General features: G+C 35.6%; 1 protein-coding gene across 5 annotated transcripts in view; it reads left to right on the top strand.

Moving 5' to 3' along the window:
* LOC107699843 (cell adhesion molecule 2-like) overlaps positions 1–20,006 on the top strand; it is a 264,993-nt gene that overhangs the window by 227,021 nt on the left and 17,966 nt on the right. For all 5 annotated transcript variants that reach the window (XM_016501248.1, XM_016501245.1, XM_016501247.1 and 2 more), the window contains exons 4-8: positions 1,824–1,976; positions 4,910–5,047; positions 11,570–11,731; positions 12,307–12,397; positions 13,238–13,416. In XM_016501248.1, coding sequence (XP_016356734.1) covers positions 1,824–1,976; positions 4,910–5,047; positions 11,570–11,731; positions 12,307–12,397; positions 13,238–13,416 — 723 coding nt within the window. The remainder of the gene's footprint in view (positions 1–1,823; positions 1,977–4,909; positions 5,048–11,569; positions 11,732–12,306; positions 12,398–13,237; positions 13,417–20,006) is intronic.

Genomic DNA, 20,006 nt, shown 5'->3' with positions numbered 1-20,006 from the left:
TGAGGAGAGTGAGTCGCCCGCCGTGTGAGGAGAGTGAGTCGCCCGCCGTGTGAGGAGAGTGAGTCGCCAGCTGAGGAGAGTGAGTCGCCCGCCGTGTGAGGAAGGTGAGTTGTGGCAAACTCAGTAGCTCCTGGCAATAGTATAGTGACTTCCCGCAACAAGTTATTAGTCTTATTTTTGGACCATCCGGCCCGCCATACCCTATACAATGATGTCTTTTGTTAAAGTGTCTGAAAAACCGACTTTTCTCCTGTATTTTGACATATTTCCAAGTATGCGATTGGCTTAACTGATTAAAAATTATATATATATATGAAATGCATTAACAAATTAAACAGTGTCAACTTTGATTCATGCCAACTTCAAAGCAAAACATTTGTGAGATGTTAAATGAAAAGCCACTCTCTCTTACTTTTTTCAATGACACAATAGAAGTGAATTGTGCTTTTTCAGACAGTGTGGGATGAGAAGGATAAAGTGACCTTTCTGTTCATCAATCTCTCAGCTGTTGCAAACTCTTCTTTGAAATTGCAAACATAATGGATGAATGGCTGCTTGTGGCAGACAGGTAGAAAGTGTTGAAACTCCAGTTAGAGACAACAAACGGCTTCAGTGTGACGGTGACAGTCAGTCGCAGTGGTTATTCAGAACAGTGGAAGATTCAAAAACGTTTGTTTCACTACTGTGGGACTAAACTCATGAATAATACATAATGTCATGAATTAGTAAGCGAACATAAGTACTAAGCTTTACCTCCAAGATATTTGTTTACAAAAAGACACTGTGGTTCACTAACAATAATGGACCATGTCATTAATAATTTGTTATATTTTGTGCTTTTCTCAAGAATGTGTGTGTTTGATAGAGGCCAGTGGACAAATCTGGTCAGGGTTCAGAGGTTCTTTTCAAAAGACACCCTAGAAGATCAATGCCCTCAGAGTATCAGGACCTAGATTTACCTTTTAATCCAAAGGATGCTGTCTTTTACTACATAGTGTTCACATCATATTGGGGCACAGAGGGTGGGCGCCCCTGCTGGCCTCACTATGTCCTCCAGCAACAGCCTTATTTTCACAAGGTCTCCCATCCAGATATTGACCAGACTCCAGTCTGCTTAGCTTCAGTGGGGAAGATTGTTTGAAGTACAAACAAATGCCATTTGACACCATGGTGCATAAACAATAGTGATAGTGTGACAGACATGTAATGAATTGCATTACATTTAAAACATTATATGAATGGTTCCACCAACATAGTGCTTTAAAACAATGCTGTTTAAGAACTTCAGCACATGAACTTTAGTATATGCAAAAGCATGCAGACTTTTTGATATTATTTGATATTTAATGCCTGCTTATTGACTTTGAAAAATAAACCCACACTGGCGTCCTGTATTTATTGTATAATGCTTGTTTGAGCAAGAGGGTGTCTTTCTTTGTCTTTTAGTTTATTTGGCCATATCTTCCCAGGAGCAGGATTTATATTTTATCTAAAGGCATACAGTAGAATCCTTTTGTCCATTTTTATGAGTTGCTCATTGCCTCAAGATTGTTATTTCTTTCATTACTTTTTCATTTGAGATATTATTTGTGTATGCCTAACCCTGTATGTATTTAAACAGACAAAAATAAAATTCCTTTACTTTTTTGCTTTACTTGTGTCCTGAATTAGACATGCTGAGATATTAACATCTGATACCATCACTTTACCATGGTACCACAAAAACACATTTTCAGGCAACGTGACTGTTGGCTGTTTCTCCAAAAGTCCTTTTTAGCTTACTGATTAGTTATTGATCACTAATCATATGTTTTATGTCTTAGCATTAAGGGACAACCGGATTGAGCTGGTTCGAGCCTCTTGGAAGGAGTTGGCCATCAGCATCAGTGACATTACTCTGTCAGATGAAGGACAGTATACATGCTCGCTCTTCACCATGCCTGTCAAGACATCCAAGGCCTTCCTGACTGTGTTAGGTAAGACCTCTCATAGATCCCTCTCATCCTCATCAATCTGTGCCTTTAAGGTCAACATGCTCTTCACTGATCTGGGGTCAGTGAGTTCTCTACCATCATGTGATTTTGTTTTTGCACTTTGGTGGCACAGGGAGTGATGTAAATGAGAGAATTTCACACTGGCTGATGGAGCCATTAGATGTGTCACTGTGTGCTTTGGTTTATGATCAGCTTGTGCTAGACTCTGCAATGCTCACTCTGTACACTGTATGTTTATAATCCACTTTTCACAGTACCTGTTGTTTAAAAGTAGTTGTTTTATAGTTGTATTTGTTTTGCTTTGCTTTGATCATTTGATGGGACTACTTTTACCTTATTTATAAATACAGCTTTTCACAATACATATTGTTTACAAGTACATTTACAAACATTACAAAACTGTTTTTGTAGTGGGACTGATTCTGCCTTTTTTTATCTTGTTTTCTTCTTTTTTTCTTTCGTGTGTGTGTGTGTGTGTGTGTGTGTGTGTGTGTGTGTGTTTGTATTTTTTTTTTTACATCATCCAACAGTGGTGTGACTAATTTTACGTTATATTTATATACTGGTTTTTTATACAATACATATGGTTTACAAGTATCTTTACAAACAGTTGTTGTTGTTTTTGTTTTGTGTTGTTTTGATCCTCCAACAGTGGTGGAACCACTTTTACCTTATTTTTATATACAACTTTACAGACAATAGTTTTTCTGTATTTGTTTCATTTTCTTTTCGTTTTAAATTTTTTGTTGTTGTTGTTTGTTTGTTTTTTTAATCATCATTTTTGTTTAAAATCATCCAACAGTGGTAGGACTACTTTGTGTTTCTATAAAGTTTTTTATACAATACATATTAAGTACATTTACAGAAAATAGTTTTTGTTGTTTGTTTGTTTGTTTGTTTGTTTTTTATAGATGTAAAACCTGTGGGTGGATTTTTTTTCTGTGTAAATAGTCTGTTATCAATTCTTTGAAAATTTTAGACTTTAGCATCTTTACATTGTAACTGGATGTATGACATTATACAGACAAGATTAATAAGCCATTTTTTCACACTAATCTATGTTACATGTTTTACATGTAAACATGTAAAAATGTTAAGGCTTGAATACACTAGACGACTTTTAAAATCTGAACAGTAGGCATCATACACTTACCGACTTTGTAAATAGTGACAAAGGAAAACTGTCTATCATACACTACACAACTGAGGATCACACACTACCAGACTTTCAAGTTATTCTGATCACAACAAACTCAAGCAGAAATGTGCGCCTTGTTGCTAGGAGACACATGACAAATGAAAACAATGTGTTCAAAAATCGACTGAAAATATCAAACATGTTTATCCTCTGAACATGATATCCTCCGACTGGATGGAATGATACTCTGAAGCGAAAAAATTTGTGTCTGTGAGCATCATACACTACGCGATTTTCTATGAAATCTGTCAACTCAAATCTGCAGACTGGCTCTGACTTTCGGCAACTAGTGTGAACTTCTCCAGACTGTAAATTGGCGGGAAATCAGGGCAAAAATCTTGTAGTGTATTCCAGGCTTTAAGTTAATGTTCTAATTTGTTCATTTTAACACCTTTTTTTTTGGTTTGGTTTGATGTAGAAAATACTTAGAAACCAAAACTCATTTGCATTCTCCATCTCAATCACTCAACAAATGCTTCCTTTTCCAGGAAAACGTCTCCAGGTTAAGCTGCGTCGAAACGCTACGGGAACGAGAATGCCCACGCCGCCAGGCTTGCAAATCCCTGCCTAGTGTGGAAGAGCGCAACTAAGGCGAGAGAAAAGGGAGCCAGGAATGGCTAAAGTAGGTCGGGGGCCGCCCGAAGGCCAACTTCTGGAGGAGTGAGCCTTGACCCCCGAAGGAGAGGGGAGATCAGAGGGCTCAAGGCTATGGAATAGCATCCTGATCCACCACTTAGCATAAGCTTGTTGTGATTGGTTGTCAAGGCAGCCAATCAGAATTTAGCAGCCCTCGTCTCTGATTGGCTGGAATTATGGCATATTGTAACGCTGGGTTGTGTTGAGCAAGCGAGCTGTTAGCATTTAGAGAGCACTGAGGGCGGGCATCAGGTGAGTAAGCTAGTGAAACGTTGCACGCGCAAAAGAGAAGGTCTGCACACATCCAAAAACGTATTTTAAATGCAAAATTGATTTCCGTGCGCTCGAAAGACTTTTTTCTTTGTGAAACGAACATTTTCTCCACAAACTCAGATCGCGCGTGTGCAAAATGCACTTTTGTGCGCTCAAAATATGATTTTTCGTGCGCAGAATTGTGGCAGAAATGTAAGCCCATATGTATCCCCCCCCCCGAAATGTAGCGCGGGCAGGGAAGAACACACAGCCTAATATACTGCCAGCTCTCGCCGTATGTTTGTCTACACTCGTATTGGTAAAATAAAGAATGATAATGGACAGACAACACCAAATAAGACTGACACACACAGAGCGCTTGCTGAATGACAGAAAGCTGACGCCGGTTTCACCGCGCGTGCTTTTATACTTCCTGGTCGCTACGTCACCCCGCCCGTGATGTCTCGCCCATCCATTGGACTGATTACACATATGATTCAGAGCGTGGTCACGCTGGAGGCGTTCCCGTAGCGTTTCGACGCAGCTCGAGTTCCTGAAGTGGAATCACAAAATACCATAGAGCAGAATTTGTCACTGTATTGATATATATATATATATATATATACTGACAAACTTATATATAAACTGACAAACATGTTTTCTATAAAAAAATGCCAGTCAAGCAACATTTGAGCGTCAGGAAAGTAATATTCCTCTGAACCACATCATGTGCAGGCGGGGGGCTGAGCCCATCTATGACTGAAATCGTAGAATCACACGTGTTTCCATCAGTGCTGCCTGTAATCCTCCTCCTCTCTTTGTATACCAGGTGTTCCAGCAAAACCAGAAATCACAGGCCTCTCGAGACCTGCCCAGGAGGGGGAGGCCGTCACACTGACATGCACCACATCTGGCAGTAAACCGGCTGCTGACATCCGATGGTTCAGAAACGACAAGGAGGTGCAAGGTAAACAAATCCCCCCGGATAGCCTAGAGCTGATTATGTGCAATGAACAGTTGCACATTTTGTCAGTGTGCAAGTGGTACATGGTGCGTAATGTACAGCTTTACACCAGCATCTTCATTAATTGTGCAGCTCTTGACAAAGCATTTCACAGCAGTATAATTTAGTATTCTGTTATTCTGGGCTTTAAAAGTGATGTGTGTCAATTTGTTTAAATAATTTCTGCTATCCCAGTTTAATGTACACGGACAGAACTAGTTTTATGAGCATTTTGATTTACAATTTTAACAAAGGATGTGTTTCCTATGGTTTTGAAAAACTTACAGCATACTGTTTTTTATAACAAAAGTTTGCATTAACTGTAAAAATGTCATGTGATGTAACTATCAAGTAAAAAGTATTTTACTTAGACTCTGAATACATTAACATAAAAAAAGTTTTAAAATACATTTTACAAAGTATTTTATATTATTAAAACATTTTATTTAAAAAAAATAAATATCATTCATTATTGATTTGTAAATGCATTTACAAACCTAAAGAACATCAAAGAAAAAAATGTATATATATATATATATATATATATAAGGTACTGCTTATATATATGTGTGTGTGTGTGTGTCACATAATCCTTAAGAATTCTACAGTTCTCAAGAAACGTTTGTTGTGCTGATTAATATTTTTTGTGGAAACTGTGATACATTTTTTTTCAGGACTCTTTGATGAATGATAAGTTTCAAACATTCATTTGATTTAGAAATCTTTTGAAACAATGAAAATGTTTTGCTGACACTTTTGATCAATTAAATGCTGAATAAATGTATTAATTTCTTTAAAAAAAAACATATTTTTCTAATTTTAATATTAAAATATGTTACACAAATTATATATTTTTACTTATAGTGTAAACACTGGCTTGACCAATGAGGTAAAACATGACTACATATTTGTTCGAACAGTGTACCTCATCAGACAGAAATGAATTTTTGAAATGGAATTGCATCTCTCAGTCAATCCATTGTACGATAGCACAACATAGCATAGCACATCAGTTCAACTTTAACCAATATGTTACCCCAGACATCAGTCGGCTGATCTGGTGCTGGTGATTGATGGCCTGAGACTCCATCAGACAGGCCCGACTCAGAGATGGCATTCACGCAAGCCACACTTAAAGGCCAGTGGCATGCAGGAACAGAGCATCACAGCCGGACTGCCTGTCACTCACTCCAGTTCAAAGGAATCTTGCTCTGTGATCTGATCTTGTGAGACGGATTGGATGTGCTTCTGGAGACCAATACGCAGGCCTAAACAGAATATGTAACATGGTGAGGTACTGCTTACTTTAGGATGGTCAGGGAGATACGAAGCCTTGTAGAACGGGTCACGTTGATGGATACCCTGGCTGCCGCCAACAGAAATTTCAGTGCGGGCTGTGCTTGCAACTCTTGAAACTTCAGCAGAAATCCAGGATCTCCTGAGAGCTTATTAACCATGAGGGACTGCCAGTTTTTTTTTTCTTTTTCTAGATGCAGTTTACTATATCTAGATCTGTGCTTAATATACTACACTCATTTCCTCTGGGCCAATCTTTAACTTGCTTTTCATGCTGTTTTACCACATCTGGATGGGATTACACCAGCCATTCCTAAGGACTTTCTTAAACTGGGACATGAAGTTCACAGCAGGGGCTTAGTAACTACTGGTTTATTTGTACCTAAATGTGTACTTAATTTGGTTGCACTGTTTGTTCTTAAAGGATTAGTTCACCCAAAAATGAAAATTCTGTCATTAATTACTCACCCTCATGTCGTTTCAAACCCGTAAGACCTTCGTTCATCTTCGGAACACAAATTAGGATTTTTTTGATGGAATCTGAGAGCTGTCTGACCCTGTAGCGCCAGTTTGGAGAGTATCCGCTGGACGTAAACAGCATATGCTGTTCTGTGTCAGCCACGTCACGCCGGATCTGTTTCCTATGTTGTTGTGATTTGATCTGAACGGAAACAACGTATCCGTGTGACGCAGCTGACACAGAACAGCATACGCGGATTACGTCCAGCTGATACTCTCCAAAATGGCACCAGGGTGATGCGGAGAAGACTAATTGTTGAATAAAGTCTTTTTCAATTTTTTTTTTTTTAGACTTTGAGACTGAGCCTTCTCTCAAAATATCTTTGTTTGACAAAAGAAAAAAATCAGAAAGGTTTGAAATGACATGAGGGTAATGACATGAGAGTAAATAAAGTCAGAATGGACAGTTTTGGGTGAATTTTTTGGGATTTTTTTTAAATTTACCTTTAAAAAATGGTAATACGTTTAATTAAAATATAGTTCCTATATAAACTCTGTGTGCGTGTGTGTGTGTGTGTGTGTGTGTGTGTGTGTGTGTGTGTGTGCATGTTTATGTGGTTTATGAGGACACAAATTTGTATAATAACATGGGTATGACATAGGTATTACAACGAGAAGGTGATTTATGAGGACATTTTCAGTGTCCCCGTAATTCAAAAGGCTTATAAATCATACAGAATTAGTTTTTTTGAAAATCTAAAAATGCAGAAAGTTTCCTGTGAGGGGTAGGTTTAGGGGTAGGGTTGGTGTAGGACAATAGAAAATACGGTTTGTACAGTATAAAAACCATTACGCCTATGGAGAGTCCCCATAAACCATAAAAACAAACCTGTGTGTGTGTGTCTGCGTGTGTGTAAATAATATTATGGAACTCTATCAATAAGGGATAAATAGTAATAATTATATTTATCACTTATAAGATAATACTAAATAAATATGAGTACAAACTATAAAAACTGATTTTTCTTTTTTTTATTAATTTTTTTGACATTTTGCCTTTATTTATAGGACAGTGACAAAAACCTTTATATTTATTTAGTTTTATATATATTGTGGGTGGGTGTTTTTGCTAATATGCAACAATCCAGAATACCCTAGCAACCATCTGCAATGCCACTCAGAACACCCTAGCAACAGCTTCGGAATGCATAAAAAGAACACCTTAAGTAACACATAGCAGCTCCTTGGCAACACTGGCAACATCAAAATGTAATAAAAATGAAAAAATCTACTTACAATATATATTTTTGTTCCTCTTCTCTGAGAAATGTAATAGATTTTGACTGCTAGAGTTTTACCTAAACACCAGAAGCATTACAGAGGTCTTTTCTGGAGGAGGGTGAGAAATAGCAGATTGGACTTGTCTGCGGGTCATCTGTGTGAATGAGATAAACAACATACACTCATTAGAGTGATTAAACAAAATTAACGTTATTTACACAACTATATTATTGGTATCACTGTTATATAGACAGTATGAGAAGGACTCAGATTATTCTTATACCGCTATGTTAAAGGGATAATTCAACCAAAAATCAACTTTTATCATCATTTACTCACCCTCAAATCGTTACAATAAAAAACCCAAATTTTTCAAAATAACCTGATTTGAAATGACATGAGGATGAGTAAATGATGACAAAATAGACTTGTTTTATGTTGTGGTGATTTGGCAACATTTCTTTGCATTTTAGTTTGTCTTCAAAAAAAGGTGATCAATCTTCCTGAAACATCAAATGATAGCATGCATTTAGAGGAGCACAGCAGTACTGCAGGCAATGCAAAGAGAGCGTTTGACTGACTAACGCTAGTGTTGAGAGAGAGAGAGAGAGAGATGTGATTTCAGCTGCTTAGTTACTCACACCACTGACCAGATATCACACTGCACCATATTCCACAGCAATTAGAATCAACACTTTTTTTTTATTTATCACCAGATGCTGTATATGAAATTACATACCAGTCATCCATCATACTGAGTACCAGCAGGGGCCCGAATTCATACAAAAACACAACTCTTACATATTTTGTAATAATAGCATGTTATGATCTCCATTAATAAAATGTACCATGATATGAGTGTTTTGGACATGGTAAAATACAGTACCACGTACAGTACCGTTCAAAAGCTTGAGGTATTTTATGTATGAGTGTATGTATGTATGTATTTATTCATTTAGAAATTCATACTTATGAATACATACTTAAAATACAGTACTACTTTTCAATACTTGTATTGAGCAAGAATGCGTTAAATTGATCAAAAGTGACAGTACAAACTGTATCACTGTATCCACAAAAATATTATGCAGCACAGCTGTTTTCAACATTAATAATAAGAAGAAATGTTTCTTGAACACCAAATCAGCATATTAGAATTCATTATTATTATTTTTATTATTATTATTATTATTTCTAGTGTGCCGTGTAAGTACCATTGTATGCAAATGTATGAAATATAGTATGACATATATGATATATTTGTACAATATATAGTTATTTAATTATTATTTAAAAACATATTTTATTTAAAAATGTAATTAAATTAAATGATCAAAATTCAAAAGTATGCCAAATAAAACTGACACATTCATTCTAAAGTTTAGACACTTTTGATCTATTCGATGTTTTCATCTGCCACAATATGTAATGTTTCTGAATTATACTTCTTTTTTGGCTTTTCAGCTAATATTGATATGTTCAGTCAGTTAATCAGCATATGATTTATTATAAAAATGTAAATAATTGACTTCCATAGTTCTAGACTTATGTGAATGAATACAAGAAGCACATTCCAACCAACACGTATCTTTTGTATCAAAAGGTAATAGTTTGCTTCACCTCTAAAATGACGTTCCTTTTCAGCTTACATCATCCTGTTTCACGCAGAAATACATTACATGTAGGTGCTAAATCCAAAGTGACTTACAGCACATTCAGGGGATGCATTTTATTAATACTAGTGTTTCCTGGGAATTGAACCTGCATCCTTTGTGTTCCCAATGCAATGCTCTACCAGTTGAGCACATTATGGAAGTAAAATGGGTTTGCCATTTCAGTGTTTTTCTTCAGTGTTCCATCAATGTTTTGAATAGACAACAAAGATGAGATCTGGATGACAAAAAAAGGCAAGGACAACAAAACAACAAAGATGCTTTGAACATTTCACTGTGTGTGTGCTTCAAGGGTGTTTTATCTGGGCAGGTCATGCATGTATATGTTTAGCGAGATGTTTGCTGGAGGCAATCCTCCAGGGTGGTGTTTTACTTATCCATTCATGATGCTGTTGATCCAGGGCTTTCACGGAACGCAGACATGGCTCTGACTGCTGTTGTCTCTGGTTATTGATTCTCTATCACTTTCTGTGCTGTTACCCTCACAGATGTTATAAGGATTCCTTACAAGCTCTAACTTATGTTTTGTTCTTCGCATTTCCACAGGCTTTCCAATAAAACCCAGGCTGAAAGGGACAATGTTTTGAGCTTGTATAGTATTAGGATATTTTCTATTGGTGGATTGCTGTTCTTCTGTGTGATTGCAAACAAAAACTTTTCTGCAAACAGAAGAATTTCATGTTTGTGCTGCTGTTGATGTATAAACAACGTTTAAGGATAATACCTGTATGATCACAAATAGTATGAGGGAAACAAATATAAATAAAAATGTAAATTAGAAAATAAAAAATTCTTATACAACACCTCAAATGTGATTGGCCATTAGCGTTCCAGGAAGTACAGATTTCACTCCTTGTGTCCATGTATGTTTGCATGCTCCTGTCAGTCTCTGTATTAATGGTATTCTGTTACACCAGTAGGTGGCAGCAATGTGACTCTGTATGACTGAGTCAATTGAATCATTCATTCAAAACACTCACTTCATTCAGGAACAAACAAGTGATTGTTTTATGAGTGTGTCATTAAATCATTTATTTAACCAATTAGTTCAAAAACATTGATTCATTCAGGAACGAACAAGTGATTGTGTTTATGAGTGAGCGAAATTTTCAGTTATTTATTTAGTTGAGACTTTTATCCAATGTCACTTATAAATGTGTAATACAACAAGCAATTCATCCTAAGAAGACAGAAAAATGAGAAGTAAGTTATTGAATTATTCACTCAACCAATTAGTTCAAGAAACTTATTTAGGAGTGGATTGAGTGTCTTTGATTGAGTTGTTGAATCATTAACTCAACTGATTAGTCCAAAAATATACATTAATTCAGGAATGAATCACTGTTGTAGACATGTTGTTTGCTTTGATTTAATTTGGATCTATTTTGATTGGCAGAAAAAAAAAACAGTAAAAAGTAATTAAATATTGTGTCTGAAATGTAAGTTACTTAATATGAAATTGTTGTTTATCAAAATTTTGCGTAAAAGCAGTCATACTGATACAGCAGTTTTCTTGTGTGGTATTTCTTAAATGTATTATGCTATTTATACTCTAAGTGCAGTCATCTGAAATCTATAACAGAAATTATTATCCAACATGCTTAGGTTGTATACGTTTAAGTTTAAGTGTCTGATGCATGCCTGTATATCTACTATTACAGTCATAAGTACAACAGAACTAATAATCATAATGCATGATATACTAAATGAAGCACCTGCATAGTACTGTATGTGTAACATTAGCTTGATAGGTTTCCTTGTGACTATGTTCTGGCAGGTCAGAAGGAAGTAAACGCCATTGGGAGGTCATTCACAGTCAGGAGCACCATACACCTCAAGGTGGACAGGACAGATGATGGAGCAGCATACACCTGTGTCGTGGAGCACTTAGCTCTGGGCTCCTTGCCACACCAGGTTACAGAAGTACTGGAGGTCCACTGTGAGTCATATTTGTGGATCAGTTTCCCTCCTGACTTTAGTTTGATGGAAACTGCTCTCAGATCAGCTGAAACAGCACCAGTTTAAAGAGCGGCAGAGACAGTGTTGTGTGTACAGTAACTGCAGTTTAGCAATGTGTAGCAGTAGTGTAACAGTCGCTCTTTTAGAAGTTTTCAAAATAGTCAAACTTTTCTATTAACAAGCTATTTTTGTCTAAAGAAATAGTGGTGTAACGTGACAAAATGTTAGTAGTTTATCATGTTTGATTGTATGTATATAATATTTACAACGAAGATCCTTTTTCCTCATACATTTTTACATTTTGTGTTTTGTTTTGTTGTTGTTGTTTTTTGCTATGTTTTGGTTGTTTTGTGTTTTTGTTTTGCTTTTTGCTTTATTTTGTGTTTTATTTTGCTTTGTGATTTTTGTTTTATTTTGTGTTTTTCTTTTTGTTTTCTTTTGTTTTGTTTTGTGTTTTTGTTTTGCTTTGTGTTTTATGTTTTATTTTGTGTTTTTGTTTTGCTTTGGGATTTTTGTTTGTTTTGAGTTTTGTTTTCTTTTGTTTTGTCAATCCAGATCCTCCTCAGGTAGAGATTGTGCGCTCAGTAATAGTACCTCAGGAAGGACAATACTTCAGAATGGAATGTGTATCCAAAGGCAACCCACTGTGAGTGCAGCTTTCTTTTAATCACCTACGTGAACATTGTTTGAATATGGTTTGTCTTGTGAAGTTGAACTTGCAGAATCATCACGTCTCAAGGTGGCCCTTATCTACATGCAGAGAACAAAAAGCAATAATACTAAATCAGATTGTGATATTTAGGAGAGATTTAGTGAGTCATATAATCGTCTAGAGACAGTTGTAACTCTTTTAGAGTGACCTTTCAGAGGTAGAGGACAAAACCATAAAAAGTTCCTTGAGCAGAAAAGATAACAAAATGAGAGACAAATCTTTTCTACCACCAGACTACTAAACCTATGCCCTAAACGGATTACAGGGACTGAGATTTTTTTCATATATTTACAATGGAAGTAGAATAGGGGGCATTTATGTTCTTGTGTGTGTTATTGTGTCCAAAATAGCTTGACAGAGTTCAACAAAATGAACAGATTTTTTTTTATTATGTAGTAAAACTAACAATTAAATATACAGTAAAAAAAAAAAATCTACATAAACTAGCACAGCAGCCCATTTTCTGGCACTGCATCCCAATTTCAGTATTTTAATAAAATATTTTAATAAAATAACAGATTTCTTACATTTTGGGAATGTGTGTGTCCTTTGTTAAATTATTTAGTTTCTTGTAGTAGCACGTATGAAGGCAAAATAAAGCTTAAAAAGCGTAAAAATAAAATAAAATAATTGTACTAAATATATATGTACACATAAAAATTAAATAACATGTTTGTGAACCTTTACAACATTACAAGCGAAATTCTTGTGTTTTCAGAGTTTTTGACCTGTATATTTCTGAGGCCTCAAGCTAAATTACTCTATTGTTTTCAGACCTGAGCCAGTTTTATGGACAAAAGATGGAGGAGAGCTTCCTGATGTTGAACGAATGATTGTGGAGGGTAGAGATCTAATCATAACCACACTGAACAAAACAGACAACGGCACATATCGCTGTGAGGCCAGCAACAACCTCGGCACCAACAGGGATGAGTTTGCACTGTATGTGTATGGTAAGTACTTCTGGGTCAGCATAACCTCTGGAGGGCAATAAATCCATTAGTTTATTTTTTTATATTCTCATGTGCTCTCATTATTTATTTTATTTGTGAAAGTTTATGTTAATATCCATCGTAATCTGCATCAAAACACACATATGCACTCAATAAACTCCTCCTGGCCTAGTTTACCAGTGGTTTTGTGTGTTGAGGGTATACAGCAGAAACTGCTGGTGGCTGCATTATTTGCCACCAAAGTGAGATGGAGCCAGAAATGATAAGTTGGTTCTCCAAAGCAGGAAGTAAAAGCAAGAGAACAACACGCAATTAAGGGTCCACTTCTAATGCAGAAAACATTTGTCAAGCTAAAATTGGAAAGGAAGATTCAGAGCGCTTGGGACTGAGACGGATTTGTAGCATCGCTTTTTAATGGGCCCAACAGCAATCTTTGAGAGAAATCATTTGGATGGTACACATTTGTTGTACTAAAAACAAAGACACGGGATTCGTCTCAACAGGAGGGGCCTTTATGGACGGATGCCTTTTGAAAGTCAAGCCCACAGCTCTCCATGCCTTTCCATTGCCCCAGATTCATTTCGCCACATTAACAAGACAAAAAGACACACAAAATAAATATATTCTCTAGTGTAGAAGCTCTACAAATGAAACAGATAGCAAGAAGATCTGGAGAAAGCGATCTGTTAGCATAAAGATATATTAGCAACATGCAAAAACTACTTTTGAATAGTCATAAACTGAAAATAACACGTTTTGTTGCAGCATTTACTAGCAAAAACTAACCAGCAGTGTTGGGGAGTAACTAGTTACATGTAACGGCGTTAAGTAAAAGGCGGTACTAAAGTCTGATTTTGTGGTGGATGTGTTCAAATTTGATCATCTTAATTCAAGTGATGAAGGATTTTGAAAGTCTGAGCACTACTGTAAGGTTAACCCTGCATGGTGTAAATGTTGGAAAATGATTAACAGTTGCAAATAAACATTCATTAGAAATTTAGAAAAGTAATCAAAAAGTAATCAAAAGTAATCAGTTACATTACTTTAATAAAGTAATTGAAAAAGTTACACTACTATTACATTTTAAGTAGGGTAACCTGTAATCTGTAACCTATTACATTTCCAAAGTAACCTTCCCAACACTGCTAACCAGACCATGCTAACCAATCAAACCTTCACCCCCAGGTTAAAGAGATGATCATCTAGATTTCTGACTTCACCCCAGTGATATTTATTAAGCCCTTCCTCTCAGGATGAGTTATCCTGGCTCTCGAATGAACCTAATTTGCTAATGGTACGACTGCCAAGTGGCAATAAATGTCAGTTGAAATCACACATTCCCTATTCATCTCCAGTTACCGTTTTAATTTCCGTTTATTAATGTGTCTGCTGGTAGGTACACTTTATTTTGCAGAGGACAGATAGAAATGGGAATGGCTGATGTTTAAGAAAGGCAATAAATACAAAGTAGAATGGCAAATTGTGTAATGTTAGTATTCTGTTCAGTAGGATGTCAAATTGGGCTGTGCTACGTAACATTACTCAGTTTTGTTTTACGTGTTTTATCCTTAGAAATGGGTATGATAAGGAATTTGATGGTTCCGATGCTGATTCAACTTAACTATTCCTTTCAAAAATAATTATTAATATAGTTAGAGCTAACCCTTGTGAAAAGGAAGTGTGCTTAATTCTATTGAATGTGCACTTGTAATTTACTTCAAAACTTAAAAGTATATTTTTAGAAAATGTATTTGCAGATAATATAATATTAATTAAACAAAAGGCTACTTTAGTGTATGTTTCTTAAGACACTTAAGTACTCTTTTAAAAAGTGCACTTTGTAATGTCAAATTAAACATTTTAAATCATTGTTTTAATAATCTGTTGTTGTGCTTTAATAAAGTACACTAATTCTGACTATGCTACAGCACATGTACTGTAGAGTACTTGATTGTAATTTTAACTGTAGTGTGTTATTCCATATTACATTTAAAGTTAATCTATTTTAAATGTGCTAAATTGCTACTTCATCGTAATTCGCAAATGTGTAGTTACAAATATATTTAAATATGTGACACACAAGTATCAATAGAAATGACATTAAAGTATATTTTAGTTTACTGTAAATATCCATAAGTACATTGAGCAGTACACTTTAACCATATTTCAAGGACAATAGAAGTAATTATGAAATTACATATAAAAAAGTCCTTCTTAATTAGGTCAAAAAAGTGCTTTAAAGTTCAGCTATTTGCATTTAATATAAATTTAAACTACAGTACATTTTCATTTAATTCCAATTAAAATGCAGTTAAATGTCCAAAAAAAAAAATTTATATAATATATTTTTTTCTAAAAGTAATATAACTTTTTCTAAAAGTGTGCTAAAGTGTACTTCTTTTTCCACAAGGGAATAATTGTTTAAAACTACAGTATATACTAAACAAAAACAATACAAATATTATTTTGTTTTTATTGAATTACCATTTAGCACACCTCTGTTCTGAATGTGTATCTTTAAAGGTGAAGCGCGTCACATTTGCACCACTATCACTGCTTCGACTTATAAAAATTAGGATTCCTTTAACAGGTTTCCTTCCATTACACCTCCACTCCAACTGTCATTGGTCGACTCAACTATTAGCCCCGCCTTCAAACTCACCCTATTGGTTCGAGCCAATGCTCAAATAAACATATCAATGTTTTCATAGTACCACAGTGTTTACGCTTTTCACAGAAACAGTGCTAGTAATAGTTGTAATAGTAATAGTGTGAAGTGTTCATCAAAGCATTAGAGGCCTTGAACCAAACCAACCAGCTACAAGGTGAATCACAACATTACAAACTTAGATTTAAAGCAAAAAAGTATTTGAAATGTAGTTTTCACCCACAAATTCTACTGTTAAACATTGAGCGCATTTACATGCACGTATCACAAAAGCAGACTTTTTCATGACTCAGAAAATGATAAAAATGTGTTCTGATCTCGTGCAGCAGAAGTAGAAGTGGTTCAGTCACAATGCTGCGTTTTTATACCTGCATGAGAGGATAATATATGAGCTGTAAGTTTCCCGACATGTTGCAAGTTGACATGTTGCAAGCTTAATTTAACATCACAACTGACAAATGTATGGATTACTTGGAGTCAGATACACAAATGATTATATTTTGACGTCACTACAGGGAAATAACCTGATTTATTAATGAAGTCATGTAAATGCAGCTTACTTGCGTTGTCAGGTTACTGATATGCAGGTAAACGGGGAAAACTGGTTATTTTAATAAGCTGATATTTGTGAGTTATGAGCTTACTGGTGTGCATGTAAACGTGCTCATTATCATTTCAACAACAAGTTGAAATAATGCAGGCTGATGGCTTCAATAAAAACATATAGCAATCCCTTAATGACCTTGTAGCTCACAACCGGTCTGTCTTTAAAGTTATACATGGGTAGCTCTATATATAACGTATTCATTAGAGCTGTGGACTAGGTAGTATCAATATAACACATAAAGCTTTGCACTCACAGGGTTCCCCCTCTACTTTCCACTCTCTACACTCTCTCAAAAAAGTCCATAAAGACAAATCCAAAACCTCCATATATTCAGAAGTCAAGCCTGCAGCAGCAGAGACTTTCCAGAAAGACATGCATGAGCTAGAAAACAGCAGCATCCATAGCCAATCCGATTGCTCCGCTGGCTGAGAAAATCCATGTATTGGTCTGCACGCTCCTATGTGAGTGTTATAGAGCCGGTGAGAGACCTGTGACATCTCTCCTGCAGGTGTAATGTATAGTCTAATTGTACCCAGCAGTAGGTCTGAGCAGACGAGACTCCCTCTAGCTACTCCAAGCCCCAAGTTCTCCTGTGACTTTTATGCATCAGCATTTACGTCTCATGGGTTTAATCCAGCGCTTGCTTGGAACTGTAAAATATTTATTGCTTTCTTCCTATAATCAGCATGTGTTCGCTCCCAACCCCCTCTCAATTAAAACCATGAGAACAGATGAAAAAGAGTTGCGTTTACTTGCTCGGAAAAGCGTGCAAACATCCATAAAATTGACGTCTTTTCAGAAGCGCGCCCTCATGCCGGAGCAAGAGATGAAATGCTTCCAGAGGCACTTGTGAGGCAATTTGACCCTAAACGAAATCCTTGCCAAACGTTGTATTTATACTTCTTTTAACTTTATCTTCCTCTCCAGTTTTAGGTCTTATTTAAAAGAGCTAATTATGTATTGGTGATCAGTTTGGGAGACGTGTAAAGGAAGGGCGCGGGAGGCCCACGCCATGCAGAGACTGATCAAAACAGCCTGCGTTTGAAGTCCAGGAGGAGGAAACGAGCAAACAGTCACTTTTCTGATGTAGAAGTTAAGCATTAAACATTAGGGAATCAAAGGAGAATCCTTGACCAACAAGAAAAACAGAAAATCAACTGGCAAATAAAGCTGTTTCGCATAGTTTGGGCAAGGTGATACGTAAAACAGGGCCGATGGGTGAATCGCACAAAAACATATCCAGGTCAAATTCCACCCTAAAATCAAAAGAAAACAACATTACAAGTTAGTCAGGAACTTGAGGATGTGAGACAAATCTTCATAGATTGTGTCCCAAAATGAGTCTACCTATAGAAATTATTTTCTATTTTTCTTGGACGTTTAGATGAGGCCAAGTTTGAATAGAGGTATATAACGAAACGAAAAGAAAAGAAAAGAAAAGAAAAGCAAAGCAAAAATTACTCTAAATACAATGCCTTGCTACAGGAAGAAACCAAGATGCAAAATGAACATTAGTTTTTAATTTTTTTTATTATTCATTCATTCATTAATTTTTGATAGATAGATAGATAGATAGATAGATAGACAGACAGACAGACAGACAGATAGATAGATAGATAGATAGATAGATAGATAGATAGATAGATAGATAGATAGATAGATAGATAGATAATTAAATTAATTCTTTAATGCAACAAAGAAATATTAATTTGGTCAAAAGGGACAGTAAATATTAACATGTTACAAACTGTTACCAATAAATGCTGTTCTTTTGAACATTTATCCAACAAAGAATCCTGAAAAAAAAAATGTTTCACAGTTTCCACAAAAAATATTAAGCAGCACATCAACATAAAAAAAAAAACACTCAAAATTTATAATTTCTTGAATATCAAACTGGAGTAATGGCTGCTGAAAATTCAGTGTTGCCATAACAGGAATCAATTATACTTTAAAAATGTATTAAAATAGAAAAAAAAGTAAATAAATAATATTTCACAATATTACTGTTTTTGCTTAGCATAGGAGACTTATATATATTTAAAAAAAAAAAAACTAAATAACCCTAAACGGTAGTGTGTTTTGTTTTGTAGCTTGTGGTACCATTATCAGCCACTAGGGATGAAATCCCCTTCAACAACACTAAAAACAGGCTTAATTTCTTCACCCACAATATAATTTTGTATATCGGCCTAGACATGCTCTTGACAGGTTTCGTGAGATTCACCCAGATCAGAAACCCTGCGGGAAACACACTCAGCCCGCAGCAGAAATGAGGCGGAAACAGTCACGCCACATTTGAACTAACAGCGTCAATGTTGATATTTTCCTCTCTTCCCATCTCTGACTTTCTCCATCTCTCTCGCTGCTACTTCACGTCACCTCCACCTTTTTACATCAGACGTTGCTTTTTTTCCTCATTGTGCAAATTGGACTAAAAGGTTTTTGGCTCTAGTGGTGAGGGGAAAACAGCTAGCTACAGATGAAATTCTGCTTGTCAGACTGTCAAAGAGGTGAGAGATAAAAGGCATTTCTATTCAGAAATCTGCTCTGTTTCAGTAAATCGAAGGGCAGATGTAATACTCCACTGTGGACAAACAAGCACATGGGAACAAGCAACGTTGACATCATGTACCTTTAATCTCCAAAGATATCGCTAGTTGTCACTAAGACATTGAGTCTCATTCACTAATAATTGCTTGGACACATGAATTTGTTCTTATATTAATGAATTTGAAGTATTCTAAATGAGAAACCACTGTGTGGCATCCTTAAAGCCAGTTTAAACACAATAAACACCTGTTAGACAGAGATAACAGACTTTTCTAAAGCTATAAGACAGCTTTTCTTACTCTTTCACTGTATATGATGAAATACATGCATTTAAGATGAAATATCTATGTACAAAATGTCATCTTAACATGATTATAAGGCCACCCAGAGTATATGATTTTTTTTTTTTTCTGTTAAAAATAATCTGGAAAAGTTAGAAATATATTTCACAGTGTAGAAGGATCAAGGATATATTTGGGTGATTAAAAAAGTTAATTCTTTAAAAAAATGTTTAAAATGCATGTGTTCATAGAAATGTACAGTAGCTTTTGTATTTGTGTTAGTTTCATGAGTTTTTGGGGTGGAAAGTTTAGGCCATTTTCAATGTCAAGTGGTGTAACTAAGTAAATCTTAATATGATTTTTTCTTGCACCTACAATGAACAACCAATATTTGTTTATTTATTTATTAAGCAATAAAACTGTATAAAATGAAAAGTGTTTTTGTGAAATATCAAGTAGTGTAACCAAGGGAATATATATA

This window comes from Sinocyclocheilus anshuiensis, unplaced genomic scaffold (genome assembly GCF_001515605.1).
Source record: "Sinocyclocheilus anshuiensis isolate Anshui unplaced genomic scaffold, SAMN03320099.WGS_v1.1 scaffold194, whole genome shotgun sequence".
Taxonomy (NCBI): Eukaryota; Metazoa; Chordata; class Actinopteri; order Cypriniformes; family Cyprinidae; genus Sinocyclocheilus; species Sinocyclocheilus anshuiensis.
This window is presented reverse-complemented; position numbering and strand designations above follow the sequence as displayed.